Here is a 17,523-nt window from a genome sequence, read left to right on the forward strand (position 1 = left end):
ATTGGATTTGTTTAAAAACATTTTTTTTTTTTTTACTCAGATATATGCTCACCTTAAGGTTGGAATGGGATGTGGTCTGAGCTCCTTACTATGAATTTACTAGTTCTGTTTGTCTCAGAGTTATGGTAAACAGAGCCTGCTAGGCACTGGCCCTGTGGACATTTCACACCATAGTCGAAATGTTTGCAGTTTCTGTCCTTCAGCTGATAATCACAAGTGCTCTTGTTTCTCATAGCACATTTTATCCCTATAAAAGAATTTTCTGGATTAATAATAAAGTAGAACTAACATTCCTCAAAGTTTTTAGCACAAAGAATTGTCTGAACATTGTAAATGTGCAAACCCCAAGCAATTCTGAGACAAAAGCCAGCTCAGCACCTTGTGGAGAGGCAGGTTTGGGAACCTCATTTCATCTAGTCATGCTCCGGCCAACTGCAAGTCTTTAAGGAATACCTTCTTGCAGCCTTTGCTGCAACATGAGCATAATACCCTGTTGATAGTTTTTTATTGTTGTTTAGAAAATACTTGTAAGAGGCTGGTTTTTATCCTTGCATGTTATACACATTTCTGTTTCAACTTTCAAAATCATGTTTGATCTTTCCAATTTCCATGCATCATAGAACGTTTACTTTTTTTTTTTTACAAAGTCAAAAAAGTCATCTCTAAATACACAAAAAAATAATCTTTTGAGATAAATGCAAAACGACACACACATTGACTTCAATGAACAAGGAGGAAGCAAGGACCAGGCTAGCCAGGCGGGAAGTGTCCAGGGAGGGTTAGCGGCTGGGTGAGGTAGCATTGCTCCCTGTGGACTCCGGTTTTATCTTTGCCATCGATGAGTGTAATAGGAAAATACTGGTAGTATTCAATGATGTCTTCCACGGAATCAAACTTCTGCAACACACAAAGGAGAGGTAATGGTTTTTAACATTTTTGTGTCTGGTTACACTGTACCTAAGGTGCTCTCTTTTATTCAGGGACAAGGGTACCTCGTCTCACAATTTTCATATATAAAGAGAGGTTAGAGTGATTTTTTTTTTTTTTTTAAGGATTTGGCAAAGAAGGTCTTGAAGGGTGATTGGTAAGATGAGCAGGTGAGAGGAAGTGACAAAGGTGTTCGCCCTAAGCAGCTCTTCATGTTTCCTCCCACAGAGCCTTTCCTGGACTCAGACCTGCTGACCAAGGACCACCCTCCTGTCGCAGCCTTCCCAGGCGGAAGGACTCAGGTGGGCTGATGATGTAGCAAGTATCATGGCGCCTCTGCTGCCTCCTAGCCTCGACCCTACCTGCGCCCAGCCAGAAGGGAGGACATGGCTGGAGCCCAGGAAAGGATGGGAAGTGCTTCTGGTGCTTTCCTTCCTGCCAGCCCTCTTGTCCTCAGGAGTTGTAGTTAGCAAAGACGAGTGGTGACAACTACGGGGCCACTGGTCCTTGGCCAGTCTGGCTGTCCTCCCTGGGCTTCTTATGAAACGGGGAGGCGACTGCAGAGTTCAGTTTCCAGAGATACAAAGTGCTGTAGCAGTGCAATGGGAAGTAAGGTTATTTCACGTTTTGGGGAACCAGGAGGTGTTTTGTTCAGAGTACAGACTTGAAAAGGGCTTTGTGTGATCAGTGATCCTAAATAAGTCACAGCGAAGGTATTGAGACATGAAAAACAGACGTACAGAGCCCAGTCAAGGACGGGTGCTGGGAAGACTTGTGCAGAACTATGCAGACATTCTGATGGGTGGGTTTGGACGAGTTCCTAAGGGCAACATTTGAAGGTAGTTGGGAAGACTTGTTCTCTCTGCCTCCACCCAATCGTCCTCTGCAAGCCCCTGAGGTGAGCAGAGCAGGCGGAATGATCTTTCCTGAAGAGCTAAGGGGATTACAGCTCGGAGAATATATTGACTTCCTCAGAGTCACACAGCTGGGGGGCCAGGGCAGGAATGGAGCTTCATTCTTCTGGGAATAGGACAGAACTCATATGTTGAAATCCTCACCCACAACGTGATGGTATTAAGAAGTGAGGCTTTGGGGAAGTGATCAGGTCATGAGTATGGCACCCTCATGAATGGGGTTCATGTCCCTACTGTAGAGATCCCAGAGAGACCTTTCCGTCGTGTGAGATCAGAGTGAAAAGGCACCATCTATGAACCAGGAAGTAAGTCCTCGGCAGACACTGGGTCTACCTTGATCTTAGACTTCCCAGATTCTGGAACTGGGAGAAAGAAGTTTTTGTTGTTTGTAAGCTACCAGTTCTATAGGATTTTATTATAGCATCCCAAACAGACTGAGACAAGCTGAGACATGGGTTACCTGGTTGAAAACCCTGCCACAGACACTGTCAAAGGCTGAAAGGGTACAAGATACTTAGACTTAATTTCTGTTTTCTCTTTTCCTTAGGCTTGCCCTCAAATAATGAACTCAATAATAATCGTTTTAATGATCTACTAAGTGGATAATGTTTTATATGGCACCATAATTATAATAAGTAGCAGGAAGCAAGGCAGGTACAGTTAATCAGGTTGTCATTTATTATTGACTTCTAGTGACATGCCCACAACTGAAATGTTGCCCCCAAAGAGATTTTTAGAAAAGGTTATAATTATTACTTTTATATGAAATCATTATTTTTTCAGTGGGACAGTAAATGACATCCTAATATTAGATATTGTTTCTTTTTTTACTAGTTGAGGATCAGGGTGATTTACCACTGAGCAACATCCCCAGCACTTTTTAGATTTAAAAATTTTTTTTTAATATTTGTTTTTTAGTTTTAGGTGGACACAATATCTTCATTCTATTTTTATGTGGTGCTGAGACTGACCTCAATCTTGTGATCCTCCTGCCTCTGCCTCCTGAGTTGTTGGGATTACAGGCACATGCCTGTAATATTTATTAAGCCACGCATGGTTTAATATTGGACCTTAAAGTTTAGCTCTGTTGTGTTTATCTTTTGTATTGTGTTTATCATACATGTTTCATTTTTTTCTTGCTAAAAAAGTCAAGTACTCACATGGAAATAAAAGGAGGAGGGGTGTCAGTGGTGGGGGAAAGGCCAAGAGAGATGAGGTGAAATAAAATGATAGGAGTAGTGAGAAATAAACCCATGGTTCATTGTTCATCTTAGTCTTTGAAATTTAATTTATCAAGTAAACATTGAATTTTCAGAAACTTGTAATCACTTGCCGAGGGACCAGTGATTGAAATCGCTGTCTTCTTTCATCTTTCCCAGAATGCCGACTAACAGGACTTTTAAAGCTTAAATAAGGGTTGGTGTTCAGCAGCAGGTAAAGCTCCACAGGTTGCTTAGGGCAGGTGCCTCCCTGGCTGGCCAGGACAGGTACTGAGCCAGTCTCACTGTTGCTTAGGTGCCTGCATAGGTAGGCACAGGTGAACACGGTGTCCCTGGGTGGCAGGGACTCTACCTTTCTCTAGTCTGTTCCCAGGATGGAGCACTGAGTCTAGCAAGGTGCAGGCATAAAATTAATGTTTGGCCAATAGATAAGAAAATGGGCAGAGTGGGCCAAGTGGTGCCCCCCTTCCCGTGTCCATGTTCTTGTCCCAGAATTGATGGCAATCACCTTTCATGTTCACAGGGCTAATCTAATTTTATTGGGTAAAACCAGTATTAAATTAAGAATCTTTTGAGGAGGAGCTCATCCTAGGTTGTCTGGGGCCCCGGATGCAAACCTGTGTTTCCTGAAGTGCTGGGAGACTTTAGCGGGAGCAGAGCCATCAGTGTGAACACAGGCAGAGACTGGGAGGGCGGGGCCACAAGCCACGGAAGCCGATGATGGCATAGTTGCCAGCAGTTGCAGGGTTGAGGAAGGAGCCCACCCTGGAGCCTCTGGAGGGATCACCTCCCCATTGATGCCTTGATTTTCTCTAGCCTCCAGAATGGAGAGAGATTTCTCTTGTTTCAAGCCACCGGATTGTGATAATTTACAATAGTACCCTTGGAAAACCAACACCACAGATGATCACTAAATCTGAATTCAGGAATGAATTTATAGGCATCTGGGTAATTACATGACCCATGTTTCTTAATACATAACAAAGTGGAGTGGCTCAGGAGTTTGAATTGGGTACCTATGGGATTTGCACGCCCTTCGTGCTATTGAGGGGTGCCGACGGACAGAGCCTTTCTAGGGCCTGATCATACTTCTCCTGCAGCCCTATGGTCCTTGCCTAGGCCCGGGGCACACAGCCCTAAGGAAATGCTTTCAGGGATCACACAAGGTGGACTGGATGATGCTTATTAAGCACCTGCCTCTACATGCCTGACATGAGTTCGGTTCTGCTGGAGCTTGGGGACAGCTACAAAGCATGTGAACTAGTAACTGTCCTTGAATACCCTTTTCTCATTATGCATTTCCTGCAGAGGTGGTAACAGTGCCATCTGAACACAGATGCAGGAACCTGCAGATGTCTTGCACTTAGCAGAGCCTTGCTACACCACATTCCTCCATCTCTCTTTCCTTGAAGATGTGAGCTTCTTCTCTAGCAAGGCCAAGGCTCAGATTGAAAGGGCCAGGGACAGCTTCTCTCAAGGAGGATAATTGCAGTTCTCATCCAACGTCCAGCAAACGGTGAGCGCCGTGTAAGTGTTAAGTAACTATCTTAACTTACTTGTTCTGGGCTGTTTTCAAATGGGTAGGTCTTGATGTTATCTGTGACCTTATGAGGAAGCCATTTTTTTTCGATTATATTGACTCCCATTGTTACTGTTTATTAGCCATGACCTTGAACCAGTTACTTAACATTTCTGTGCTTTGGTTTCACCATCTGTTAAATGGAGGTGTCAGCTGCACCTGGATCGAAGGGTGCTCTAAAGACTCTGTGGATCAAGTTAGTTAATGGTTATTCACTGCTCAGAGTGGTGCCAATGCAGAGCAAATGCAAGGAGGAGGTCAGCAAATACATGAAAAGGAAATCCATGTTTAGAGGACACAAAGGAGAGAAAATTATGGGTTCATCAAAAGGGTTTTTTTTTTTTTTTAAATAGGCATTGGGTTCCTAAGGGTCCTTGATGGCCATAATTGGAGTAGCTCCATGACATCCACATGACATCCACATCCTGTATTCTCTAAGGAAGAGGAGCCTTTTAGCCCAAGCATTTATAAATCATAGAATGCTTTTCTTAAAAATGAGAAATTTCTATGGGCTGGAAGAGATGTAGAAGGATAAAGAGAATCGGAGCTGGCAAGTCCATGCACAATCAGTGTTCATCAGAGAGGGGTGATATTCTAGTTATTAAAAGAACTCATTAAAAATAATGAAAATATAGTAACTAACATTTGTGGTGAGTCCCTGCACTGTTGGGTGTTTGGCCTTCATCCACTGGCCAGTCCTCACCACACGGTGAGAACTAGCCTCTCGTCTCTTGGTTTTGAAGCAGGCGTTCTCACCCTGGCTGGGTGTGGCGGGCACATGCACTGGTCTGCTCACTCACCATGCGCTTATTCAGGGCGCCGGGGATGCAGCATCCTCCAGACTCTACCTGTATTTGCTGCTGCCAGCCTGAGCAAGGGCCCCAGGTCAGTTGCACGCACCTCATCTCCTCGGAGCCCGGTCCCCAGTGCGAACTGCTGACTCTTCTCCAGGAAGCGGATTTTCACATTGTAGACTTTGTTCCCATAAAACACCACCAGAACATAGGGCTCTGCCTTGGATTTTGTGGAATGGTCTCGGACCAAGAAAGTACCATCCTGAAGCAAAAGGAATAATGGTCATCTCTCCAGGTACACCAGTGTCCTGCCCGTGTAATGACAACAAGGAATGTTCCTGAGGGTTAGATTCCCATATGGGTTTAGTTTTGGGCAAAACTGTTGTTTATGGAATTTAATGCAGTATGTTTTTATTGAGCAGACAGCCCTCCCGGCCCTCTGACATGCTGTCCTTGCCTCTGTCACCAACCTCCTGTTTCCGGTTCTGCCTGCTGCTTGGGGCTTAGAGAGAGTCAAGCCAACATCAGCTGAGAGGGGAAGATTTTAACCTAAGTAATCAGCCTTGGAGATGGCAATGAGGACCAGGGTCCCCCATAGAAGCAGGGGGCTTTGAGCAGCTGAATACAAAATAAGTGGAGAGACCTGTGAGAGGATGGGATCCACCGGGGGTGAGGCGGAGGCAAAGTCAGGGCAAGGAAGGAAATCTGCCCAGAGAAGAAGGAAAACCAGGAGCTTTGGGGTCCCCCAAGCGTGGTAGAAAGAGAGGGTTTCCAGAAGGTGAACAAGATCAAGGGGTCCAAGGGCTGAGATCTGGCCACGGGTCACAGTGATCAGGCACACTCCAGGGACACGCTCAGGAAGATGGTCCGGTGGTGAAAGGCTGAGGAAGGGAGCGGTCCTCCTGAACCCAGGCCCCCTTGATGGTTATCTTGCATCATTTACATGGTGGGAAGGCTGCAGCTGATTGTATGGACTACTGTGTAGAGAGGTATAAATGACTGAAGATAAATATTTTAGATATAGGTTTTTATATACAATAATTACTTTATGTGTCTCTCTATAAGATATATAGACATGGGTTATATATAGTATTGTGTCTTCATATAGGCTATATATAATATCTCTATAGGTATGGATTGTATGTAGTATTTTGTCTATATAGGCTGCATATGATATCTGTAATAGCTATATAATATCTGTTCATAGGCCTGTGTTGTATATAGTATTTATATATAATTATCTATAATTGAAATTCATAGTTATAGATGTTAATATATGTAATAATGGTAAAAGTACTATACAGTGCTCTACATGCCACAAATACATTAAATTTATAGAGACCTATTACGCTACACGGCAGGCAGCTAAGGTTTACTGAGTAGCTCTTGAGGTGCCCAGCCCTTCACATACACTTCTTCATCTTTACATTAACTCTGAGGGACAGGTATTTTAACGTCACTTTAGAAGGTAAAGGGAATTGAGGCCTAAGAGCTTAAGTGAACTTCCTAAAGCATCAGTCAGTCAATAGAAAACCTAAGAGTCTAACCCAGATTCTTGCTCTTTACATACTCCAGGCTCCAAGCACATAAAGTGTGATTGAGGAATTTTTCTGGAACTTGTTCTGCATAAAGCACTCATCCATAATTGAAACCTTAATACTCCAGCACAGAGCATTGCCAAAGATCAGACAGGGAGAGGGGGCCAAGGCTCCCGGCCAAGTTATGGGTTTATCATCTTAAACTCTACATTGAATTTGTCAAAAGAAATCTGGGCAATCCCTCAGCTTAAATTAAATTATCTTCCATAAATCGGAAACACATTTTGACACGACTGAAACAAACAGAAAAGGAAACTATGCTAAGGAAATCATGAAGTCATTCATCTTAGATTATTTCTTCCCTCCATGCTTCTTGGGAAGAAGCAGAGGCAGGCGCAAAGGGGAGGGAGGGCCGTTTACTGCATGTCCAAGTGAAACATTGTCAGAGGGGCATCTGGTGACGTGCACGTTGCTTTTCTAGCATGGTCTACACCTGGGCTCCACGTGCAGGTCCTCCAAGGGTGCAGTGTGCATTTGGCACTGACCAGCCAAGGAGGGAGTCCACGCTGGAGTCTACCTTCCCTGTCCTTGCCACTCTACCCAGCAGAGGCCAGCACAGCCTGTTTAGTGGAAGGGGAGGTCCTTGAGGTGGGTGTCACCCGGGCACTGTGGCTCCCCATCCAGCTGTGAAGACTGCAGTGCCTCCCAGAGGCATCTGAGGATTAGTGAAAAGGACACTGATCTTGAATACAGGTTCTGCCACTTCTTCCTTTGTGACACAGCCCTTGGCTTAGCCTCTGTCTCCTCATCCAGGAAACGGGATGGTTCCATTTATTCCTGATATGCTCAGAATACTTTACTGGCACCTGTATTAAAACACAAATATGTTCTCTAACAGCTCTGGAAGTCTGGAGTCTAATGTGGATCTCTGTGGCTTGAAGCAATAGGGAAAATCCTATTCCACGACCTTTTCAGTTTCTAAAGGCAGCTAGAATTCCCAGCTCACGTCTCCCCATCAGTGTGACCTAGACTTCTATCACCAGATCTCCTCTCTGACCCTGCTCCCTCTTATAAAGACCCTTGTGATGATTCTGGGCCCAGTTAGTTAGCCCAGGATGACCACTTCACATCAAGATCCCCAACTTAATCTCATCCACAAAGTCCTGTTTTCCATATAAAGTGACATTCACAGGTTCTAGAGATTAGGAGGTGGACATCTTGGGGTGGGCCATGATTGTGTTTATCATAGAAATATATATAACTTATTGATTGATCTACCCATTCTGAGAATGATGTTTTATTAAAATTTATTGGAGACCCATCATATTTATTCAGTGATTAACTGACTCATATTTTTTTTTCCTTACTCAATAATGACCACTGAACCGGTTAGTTGAGGATAGGTTTTGATGTTGAATTAGTCTTGATAAACTTTATATCACTTTTAAGCCACCTACTATGTTCTCTGCACATAGTAGTTGCATGATAACTATTTGCTTTGTGAGGGTGGTTACGGTAGTCATTTGATCTGATTGCAGATATTCTAGTTCTTTTCTTTTTGGCTACATGGTAGGTTTGTACTTCCCCATCCTCTTTGAGGTTAGGTTTGATCATGTGAATTTGGTCAATGATATGTGAGCAGAGGTGAAGTCATTACTTCGGAGAGGAAGTGCAAAGATCTAGAATGTAAAGGTGGAGGCACACCATGGAGACGGCACGGCCAGCAGCCGGATCTACCTAAACAGACCTGTCTTAAACGTGGAGTGCAAAGGAGAAATGATATTTGGTTATGTTAAATGACTGAGACCCCGGGATAGTGTGTTACTGCAGCCTAACCTGTCACGTGCTGACATGCAGCATTCATGGTCCCTGTTCCTTTCCGGAAGAAGTGAAACATAAAGACCCGATGTGCCTTAGGCAGACCTTGAGCAAGGAGATGGGACTTGAGGAATCCAGGAGGAACCTTCCAGTGTTTCCACATTTGATCTCCAAACTTCCTTGGGGTTGATTTTAGTATTTTTCAGTTTATAAATAAAAAAAAAATCTACAGGTAAGGCTATTTAGGAACTCGAGAAAGTCACATAGCTGGAAAGTGGCAAAACCGAGTTGTAGATCTGAAACTGTCCCCTTTTAAATCCCCTTTCCAATGGCCACCTCCCAACACTGAGACGTTCAGGGTGATGCAGGAACTGTGCTGCTTGTCACAGCCTATGACCTAGAGCAGAAAAGCATAAGGCCACTGTGTCACCAGTGACGGCCCCTGCAGAATGTGTTACCTTGTTCTCCTTCATTAACGCCTCTTCTACGGCCTGGCGACTGTACTGTCCAACGTACCACTCGTAGTGCTGGACTTCCTACAGGACAGGTTCCAGGAAGGACATGTTAGGGAGCACCAAAGGGGGGTTCTACCTACCAGTGAGTTCACTCTAATTGTATTTTGTTCTACCAGTGCCCAGTTACAGGTGACTGTGTAGTAGAAATCCAGCACATGAAATCCTGTCCTTGAACCTGGAGATGCCCACAGCTGCTTGGAGAAAAAAGACACAGAAAAAATAACCTCAGCTGGGGATTCTGAGGTTGACAGGAGGGAGAGATGCTTGTCTTTGGGAGTCAGTGGAAAGAGTCTCTGGCTCTGCCCTCAGTGTGGATAATAGACCCTCCGTCTCTCAGGCTTCGAGACCCTGCTGAAGCTGATTGAGGGGGGACGGATATCGTTTGAGGAGCCCAGCTCTCCTGGCCATCACGAAGGCAGCAAGGCAGGAGAGGGGTGTGGATGGAGTGTCTTATGCCACTTGCCTGCAGCCATATGGTGGGGCTGAGATTTTCTCCTTATCCCACACTGCTTTATTTACATCACTGATAAATGGTTTTAGATTCTTTTGATGGTGAAATCCCCCACAACAAGGTGAAGAAAGGACAATTGGAAAGACAAACCACGGACCTGCAATTCTGACAGAGAATTCCAAGGATCAAAAAATTGGGTGACCCCTCTACAAGGCCCTTCTTATTTAGTGTCCCAGGCCATCCCCACACTATTCCTGTGAAACAGGCATGACAGGTAGTGTTGGCGTTAGTAGAGGGACGGTGGAGGCTCAGGAAGTCAAAACCTGCCACGTGGCTGGTAAGACTTAAGGACACAACCCTGGGTCTTTGGTGACTTGGTTGGAGTCTGGCCCTCCCAGTAAACCCAATCCACATACCTGGAGGGCATCAGCAGGCCTGCACAAGTGCCCACCTGCCGCTTCCTTTCCTGCCACCATCTCAGGATGTGAGTCTGGCAGCCAGATGAGCTTGCTGTTCCTAGAAACCCAGCTTTAGACCTGCGCCCAGAACCCCTCCTGTTCTCACTTGCTGTTACCCAGCTTGTCCATTCTCTTCCATCAAGATTGGGACCCACAGTCACCTCTTATTTGAGGCCTCCTTTGTATTACATAACTTCACCTCGTCCACAGCCCCAGGGAGAGTAGGTGCTGGGAGGGTCCAGAAGATAACCCAGTATGTTACTCTGTCTCAAAACCATGTGATAGGTTCCCGGCAGGAGGTGGCTTGGGACCCTACCTCCTGCTGCAGTGTGAGCTGTCTGAAGTCTGGGGTGCTCTTGGCCAGCCTGGGGCTTGGCAGGGCTCCTTCATGGTGCACTTTTAGCTATGCTGATTTATTTGTTCAAGTTGGAGGATGTGTAGAATTTTCTAGGCCTGTGTGTCTCCAGGTGTGGTCGGGAGGGGCCCGAGGTGCAGGCATTGCTCCACTTGGCATTAGGAGGGTAGGAGCAGTGTTGCCCTTCAGTTCTCTTTCTAGACTTCTGAGTAATTCAAGAGGAACATTTCATTTTTGTGCATGTCTTTAATATCTCCGACATTTTTAATCTCTCCTTTAACATAAGAGAAACTCTTTTGCTGATAGCCAGTGGCAGGCTTCGAGATCCTGCTATGATTTCATTGCCCACTTTTGTTTCTGTTGCAATGATTCTAAAAATAAGTTGTGATAAAATAATGTAAAAATTTGCCATTTAAGTGATGATTCAAAGGCATTAACTACACTTACTTCCAAACCGTTTTCACGTTATGCATCTCCAAGACTCTTTCATTCTCCGCAAGTGAAACTGCACCCATTAACAACAACTATGACCCTTACCTCTCCAGTCCTTTGGCCTCTATGAGTTTGATTTCTCTAGGTCCCTCGTATAGAGGAAACACACATTGTCCTTCAGTGTCTGTTGAATTTCACTCACACACTGTTTTCAAAATTGATTCACATTGTACCACGTGTCAGAACTTCATTCCTTATTGGAGCTGAATAATTTGCATGTGTGTGTGTGTGTGTGTGTGTGTGTGTGTGCGCGCGCACAACATTTTGCTTATCCATTCATCTGTCAATGGACATTTAGGTTCTTTACATCTGCTAGCTATTATCAATAGTTTCATTATGAACATGAGTGTACGCATATCTGTATGACTGCTTTCAATCCTTTTGGGGGAAATACTGGGAAGTAGAATTAGTTTTAAGATTGCTTCCTATCCATGGCATGGAATACAATTTTTTTAAAAAAATTTATTTAGAGTAGTGATTCAAAAGGAAAACAGTCTACTTAAAGTAGATTATTAAGTAAATACCATGGTTGGCAGTAAATAATTGAAAGCAGGGAACATCCTGTTCTAGTCTGAGCCACTCTTCTGCCCCTAAGGAACCCTGATGGGCTTGACCTTGGGTGAGATCCAGTTAGAACCCAGGATCCCATGCTTACAGGGATGGCAGAGTGAAAGGCGTCCAGGTACAGGGGAAGGGTCAATAGAAGATGTGAGGGCAGTGATTTTCCTGAGTCTAAATTAAGAGTAAAAGACAACTTTTAGAATTAGGTTGGAATTAATGTTAAGTATAAGGACAACAAAGGCCTTTGAGATGGTGCAGGGAGTATGAGGAGTGGACCAGAGGTGCCCACATGCTCTGCTTCTGCCTACCATCCTTGGCAAATTGATGAACGATACAGGAGCATGGGATGCACACCAGACAAAGTGCATCTGTCCACGCTGCATGGACAACCTGTGATGAGTGACGTCACAGGTGAGGAGAGAAGGGCACACCAGCTACAAAGCAAGCTCTTCCTCCACACAGCTGAGTGCAGACTGGTCCCAGAGGGAGTGGATCCAATGAGTGGAGCTGGTTTTACAGCCAGAACAGGAAAGAGATGAAAGACAGAACTTTGCCATCTCTCCCCTCTGTAGGTCTCTTCTGGGACAGGGACCATAGCCTCTAGTACACTGCTTGGTACATAAGTGCCCAGGAAATGTTCATTGGACTGGTCAGTGAAGTGAGTGTGTGATATGTGAATATTTCGTTTGAGAAAGAATTGCCATATGCAAATCCTAGTTAAATCCCCACAAGATTATTTAACCTCCACGAGTCCAATCATCTCTATTTTATGGATTAATGAACAAAAATAGTTGAGAATCTGGAAACACACAGCTTGAAGAAACTGATGAAACAATAGTACAGAAAATACTTTTAGAAATGTTGAACCCCAAATATGTAGCCATAAAGGAAACAAATCAATGCTAATCACAATAACCCCCTCTTGGGCATTGCCCGCTGAAGCTCTCTTCAGATGCAACTTACACCCAGAAGGACGAGGTGAAGAAGTGTCTGGCTTACCTTCTCATCAGATGGGGCTGGAAAAGGTTCTCTCCAGCTTGTGTCTGGATGGGGCAGTGTGTTTCCAGGAGGGCCGTGGCTGGCAGGGGACTGGCACCTCTGGGCAGAGCAGGCCTGCATGCTGCCCTCATCATCTGGGAAGAGAGAAGTCACTGCAGAGTGTGACGGCATTACCAGCTCAGCCTGCCTCCCCTGCACGAGGCAAGGATCCTCCCACTGCCCATCTGTGGCCACTGTCCTGGCTGCACCCACCTCCTCTCCTCGAGGGCTGCCCCCTCTGCACTTTCTCTAGCTTCAGCTTTCACCTCTTTCCCTCTCTCCACAGGGCACCCGGAGTAATCTTTTAAAAATGTCATTCTGACTTTACCACTTCCTGTTTCAAAATCCTCCCATGATTCCCTTCCTCCCTGGAACAAGAGCAAAACTTCTTCCTTGTGTTCTAAAGCTCTCTCCATCCTCACCCTCCTCCACATCGCCCGCTCTGTTCTGGCCGTAATGAACTCTGTTCAGTTTCTAAAACATGCCAAGCTCATTCACAACTCAGGAAATACCATTTAAAAAATTGAAATAATAACTTCAAAAAAATGAAACGCCACTTTTTAAACTCGAACGAATGACTGATAGGCTCACCTTGGCTATTCAAACTTAAGTAGTTGGCAAGTATTTTTTTTTTAAATGAAGAAAGTGAACTTATCACTTCATGGGAAAAAGGGGCAGCATTTGTTGCTAATCATAAATTTAGACTTTGCAAGTGCAGATTGGAATCAGGGAAAGCTTGCTTCTGCCTCTGTGACGTAAGAGCATCCCAACAGACTTTTCTGGTGAGATTGGTGGTGTCACTTGCAAAAGTGTAACTTTAAAAGTATATGGGGCTGGGGATGTGGCTCAAGCGGTAGCACACTCGCCTGGCATGCGTGCGGCCCGGATTCGATCCTCAGCACCACATACCAACAAAGATGTTGTGTCCGCCAAATACTAAAAAATAAATATTAAAATTCTCTCTCTCTCTCACTCTTTCTTTAAAAAAAATAAATTAAAAAAAAATAAAAGTATTATCACATGTTGTTATGGTTTGGGTCTTAAATGTCTTCCAAAGCCCAGGTGTTGAAGGCTTGGTCCCTAGGACATGAGGCAATTGGGAGGTAGTTGAAACTTGGGGAGCTGCAGCCTAATTAGAGGAAGTTGGGTCATTGGGGATGCCTTGAAGGGAGTGCTGGGACCCAGATCCTTCCTCTCTCTCAGCTCCCTGACCACTGTGAGCTGAGAAGCCTGCTCTACCACACACACTCCTCATGACATTCTGCCTGACCACAGGCCCAAAGTGTTGGGGCCAAGTGACTGTGGACTGAGATCTCTGAAACCATAAGTCAAAACAAACCTTTTCCATGTATGAAGTGGTTTATCTTGGGTATTTGTCATAGTCATAGAAATGAAACACTCATACTGCTAACATTGGAAGATTTCTTGTTATCTGCGAACTATTATTTTTCAAGTACCAATGTATGGATGCTGTGAAATCACTCCTAGGTGAAGGTTAATTCAAACGCTCAATAGACAAGTACATTTTAAAGTAGTCAATGGAAAAAAGATCATTGATATAGTAGGCTATCCCCTGGAACTTAAATTTAAGATACTACCACACTTGCCAAGTTTTGATATGCCATTTTCTCTATATACTTCAACCAAAATAATATTTCCATTGTATGTCCTTCCAGTAAACACAAATTAAAGATGAAATTCCTTGAATTGAGATCACAAGGATGGAGTGAGGTACAAGGAGGAATAACCAGACATTTGTAACTGCTAGTAATTCTAAGTGAGGAATATCTGTTCAGAAATCACGAGACTTTGAAAGTTTTAAAAATATGTGAATAAAATATGTATGTAAAATACTGGACCAAATAACATAGAATTGAAGAAAGGCGATCAATGCAAGAACAATTACAAGCATTACAGTCTTAATATGGTCTAAAAATATAACCAAAATTACAGTCCTAGTTAATAGATTAACAAGAACTTTGAAAGAATGGGCTACTTCCAACCTGATGAATTTTTGAGATGAAATACTAAATAAAACATCAGCAAATGTTTATAAGCCAGTTACCATAACATTTAGGATGTATCTGTATTAACTCTGCTTCTTGAACCAACTGAGCATGTATTCGGCTACAAGTAAGCCAACTTTCCTTCCAAGATGTCTAAGAAGAGCAAATACTACTACTGATATCTGGACAGTTCCATCTTGGTGGTACCATTGACTGTGGCTTTTAATGTTGAGACTAGGAGTGTTAGTTATATGGAATTATATTATCAAAATATTTGTAATAGAAAACTAATCTAAATTCAATTCAATTAAATTTATCATAGTAAATTATTTTCACCTACCAATTTATGACCTTAAAAACAGGAATATGAAAAAAAAAACCAGGAATATGGCTAAAGAAACCCTCTCCTTCTCAATTTTTATAAGTAGTAAGGCTTTTATAAATAATAAAGCTTTGAAATGATGCAGAATCCATATTCTTAAATGCTTTCAGTTATTCGTATTATTTGAGAAGAGAATACCAGCTTCAGTTTTTAAAAACTCAAACATACTTTAACTTAAAATGTTAAAGGTAACCAATGGAATTTGGAATATACAACTTTCAAAAAAGAGAAAGAAAAGGGGGAGTATAAAGAAGAGATGGGTCCAATATATCATAGGAAAAACAAACAAACTAAAAAGTCAATAAAAATAGGCTAAATAGGCACAAAATGCTATAAAATAGATCCAGAATATTCACAATCAAAATAAATACCAGAGATGCAAATTTAGCCTTTAAAAATCAGATGCAAGTTGGTTTAAAAATTCCATGATGTGCTAACTGCACATGGAGTGCAATGAAACAGAGAAATCCTAAGTAAAATCATGGAGAACTAGACACCAGGCAAATCCCGACCAAGAGAATGCTAACAGCTATGCTGGTGTAGAGTAGATCAGCTCCAAAACTTTATTTTAGATTGTAGTGCAGCAGTATGCAGAGACTCGCTATTTAAATGACCATAACTGCTTTTTCAGCATGGGTTGAAGCAGTAAGAACATTCTTGAAGGTAAAACAGTCATTAACAGCATTTCCTGCCACATAGTTTGTGTTTCATTCATAACAGTTTCAGTGATTTTGAATTTTTCATGATTTTGTGGCAACTGATTTATTATTTTTCAACCCTGCAAGCCTTGCTTGAATATTTAAAGAGTCTTGCTTAACAAAGAGTGTTTGGAAACAGTTATGCACTTGTAGTCTGTTCAGAGAATGAGTTCAACAAAACAACTTTGCTGCAGAATTTTCTCCGGAAAGCTCTGCTTGAGTCTTTGTTGAATGAATGAAATTCTGAGCATGTATTCAGCTACAAGTAAGGAGTCAATTTTGTTATAAAATTAGGGAAGCAGTTAAGCTTTGGAAGGTTCTTCTCACATACAGGGAACACTGCATTTGCATTTTACAACCCTATGACATAGGACTCTTAGAAAAGGAGGGTCACAGTAATGAAGAGATTGACACAATGTAAATGCAAGAATGACCTCGCAGGTGGTGAGTAACAGGCAAGGCAGGGTAGCCTATTGCAAAATCATACTGATATCAGTAATCACTAATGCATTCTTTCCTTTCTTTTTTTGTTTCTTTTCTTTCATTCCTTTCTTCCTTCCCTCCCTCCCTCCCTCTTTCCTTTCTTTCTATTGGAGATGGAACCCAGGGGCACTGAACTACTGAGCTACATCCCCAGCCTTGTTTTATATTTTATTTAAAGACAGGGTCTTGCTGAGTTGCTTAGGGCTTGCTAAGTTGCTGGGGTTGGCTTTGAACCTATGATCCTCATGCCTCAGCCTCAGATCCCTCCAAGCCACTGGGATTACAGGCATGCGCCACTGTGCCTGGCTTATTTTAAAATTCTTATGCCACTTAGTCTGTCAAAACTTATAAATCATTTTAATCAAGTACTTCACTGCCATTTACTAGAAGACTTTTTAATTTAATGTTGTACTTTAAATTGATTTTATAACCCTATATATTTTTAAAAATTTTTAATTTGTTTTAATTAGTTATACATGACAGTAGAATGCATTTATGCACTTTGATATACATAGATGGAATATAATTTCTCATTTTTCTGAGTGTACATGCTGCAGAATCATATTGGTCATGCAGTCACATATATACATACAGTAATAATGTCTGTTCCATTCTACTATCTTTCCTATTCCCATCACTTCCCTCTACCTAATCTAAGGTAAAGCTATTCTTCCATAGTGCCCCCCCCCCCCACCTTATTGTGAATTAGCTTCGGCATATTAGAGAAAACATTTGGCCTTTAGTTTTGTGGGATTGGCTTATTTCACTTAGCATGATAGTCTCCAACTCCACCCATTTACTGGCAAATGCCATAATTTTACTCTTCTTTAAAGCTGAAATATATTCCATTGAGTATAGACTCCTAAAGCTCAAGAAGTAAAATCAAACATTAATAAATGGGATGGATTCAAATTAAAAAGAATTTCCTTCTCAGCAAAGGAAACAATTAATAAATAATTAATACAGATTGGGAGAAAACCTTTACCACATCCATCTCTGATAAAGCATTAATTGCTAGGATATATAAAGAACTCAAAAAACTTAACACCATAAAAACAAATAAACCAATCAATAAATAGGCTAAGGAACTAAACAGACACTTCATGGAAGAAGAGATACAATTGATCAACAAATATATGAAAACGTGTTCAACATCTCTAGCAATTAGAGAAATGCAAATCAAAACTACTCTAAGATTTCATCTCACTCCTGTCAGAATGGCAATTATCAAGAATACAGGCAACAATAAATATTGGTGAGGATGTGTTGAAAAGGCACACTCATACATTGTTGG

General features: G+C 42.6%; 1 protein-coding gene across 1 annotated transcript in view; it reads right to left on the reverse strand.

Annotated features, from left to right (window-relative positions):
* Positions 1-543: 543 nt before the first annotated feature.
* The window catches only part of CLNK (cytokine dependent hematopoietic cell linker), a gene marked incomplete at its 5' end in the record, with an annotated part of 165,558 nt that continues 148,578 nt past the window's right edge, over positions 544-17,523 (reverse strand). The window contains 4 exon segments of the mRNA XM_081303475.1: positions 544-897; positions 5,541-5,696; positions 9,249-9,326; positions 12,622-12,755. Coding sequence (XP_081159601.1) covers positions 751-897; positions 5,541-5,696; positions 9,249-9,326; positions 12,622-12,755 — 515 coding nt within the window. The 3' untranslated portion in view covers positions 544-750.

This window comes from Spermophilus citellus, assembly GCF_964194105.1.
Source record: "Spermophilus citellus genome assembly, chromosome: 8".
Taxonomy (NCBI): Eukaryota; Metazoa; Chordata; class Mammalia; order Rodentia; family Sciuridae; genus Spermophilus; species Spermophilus citellus.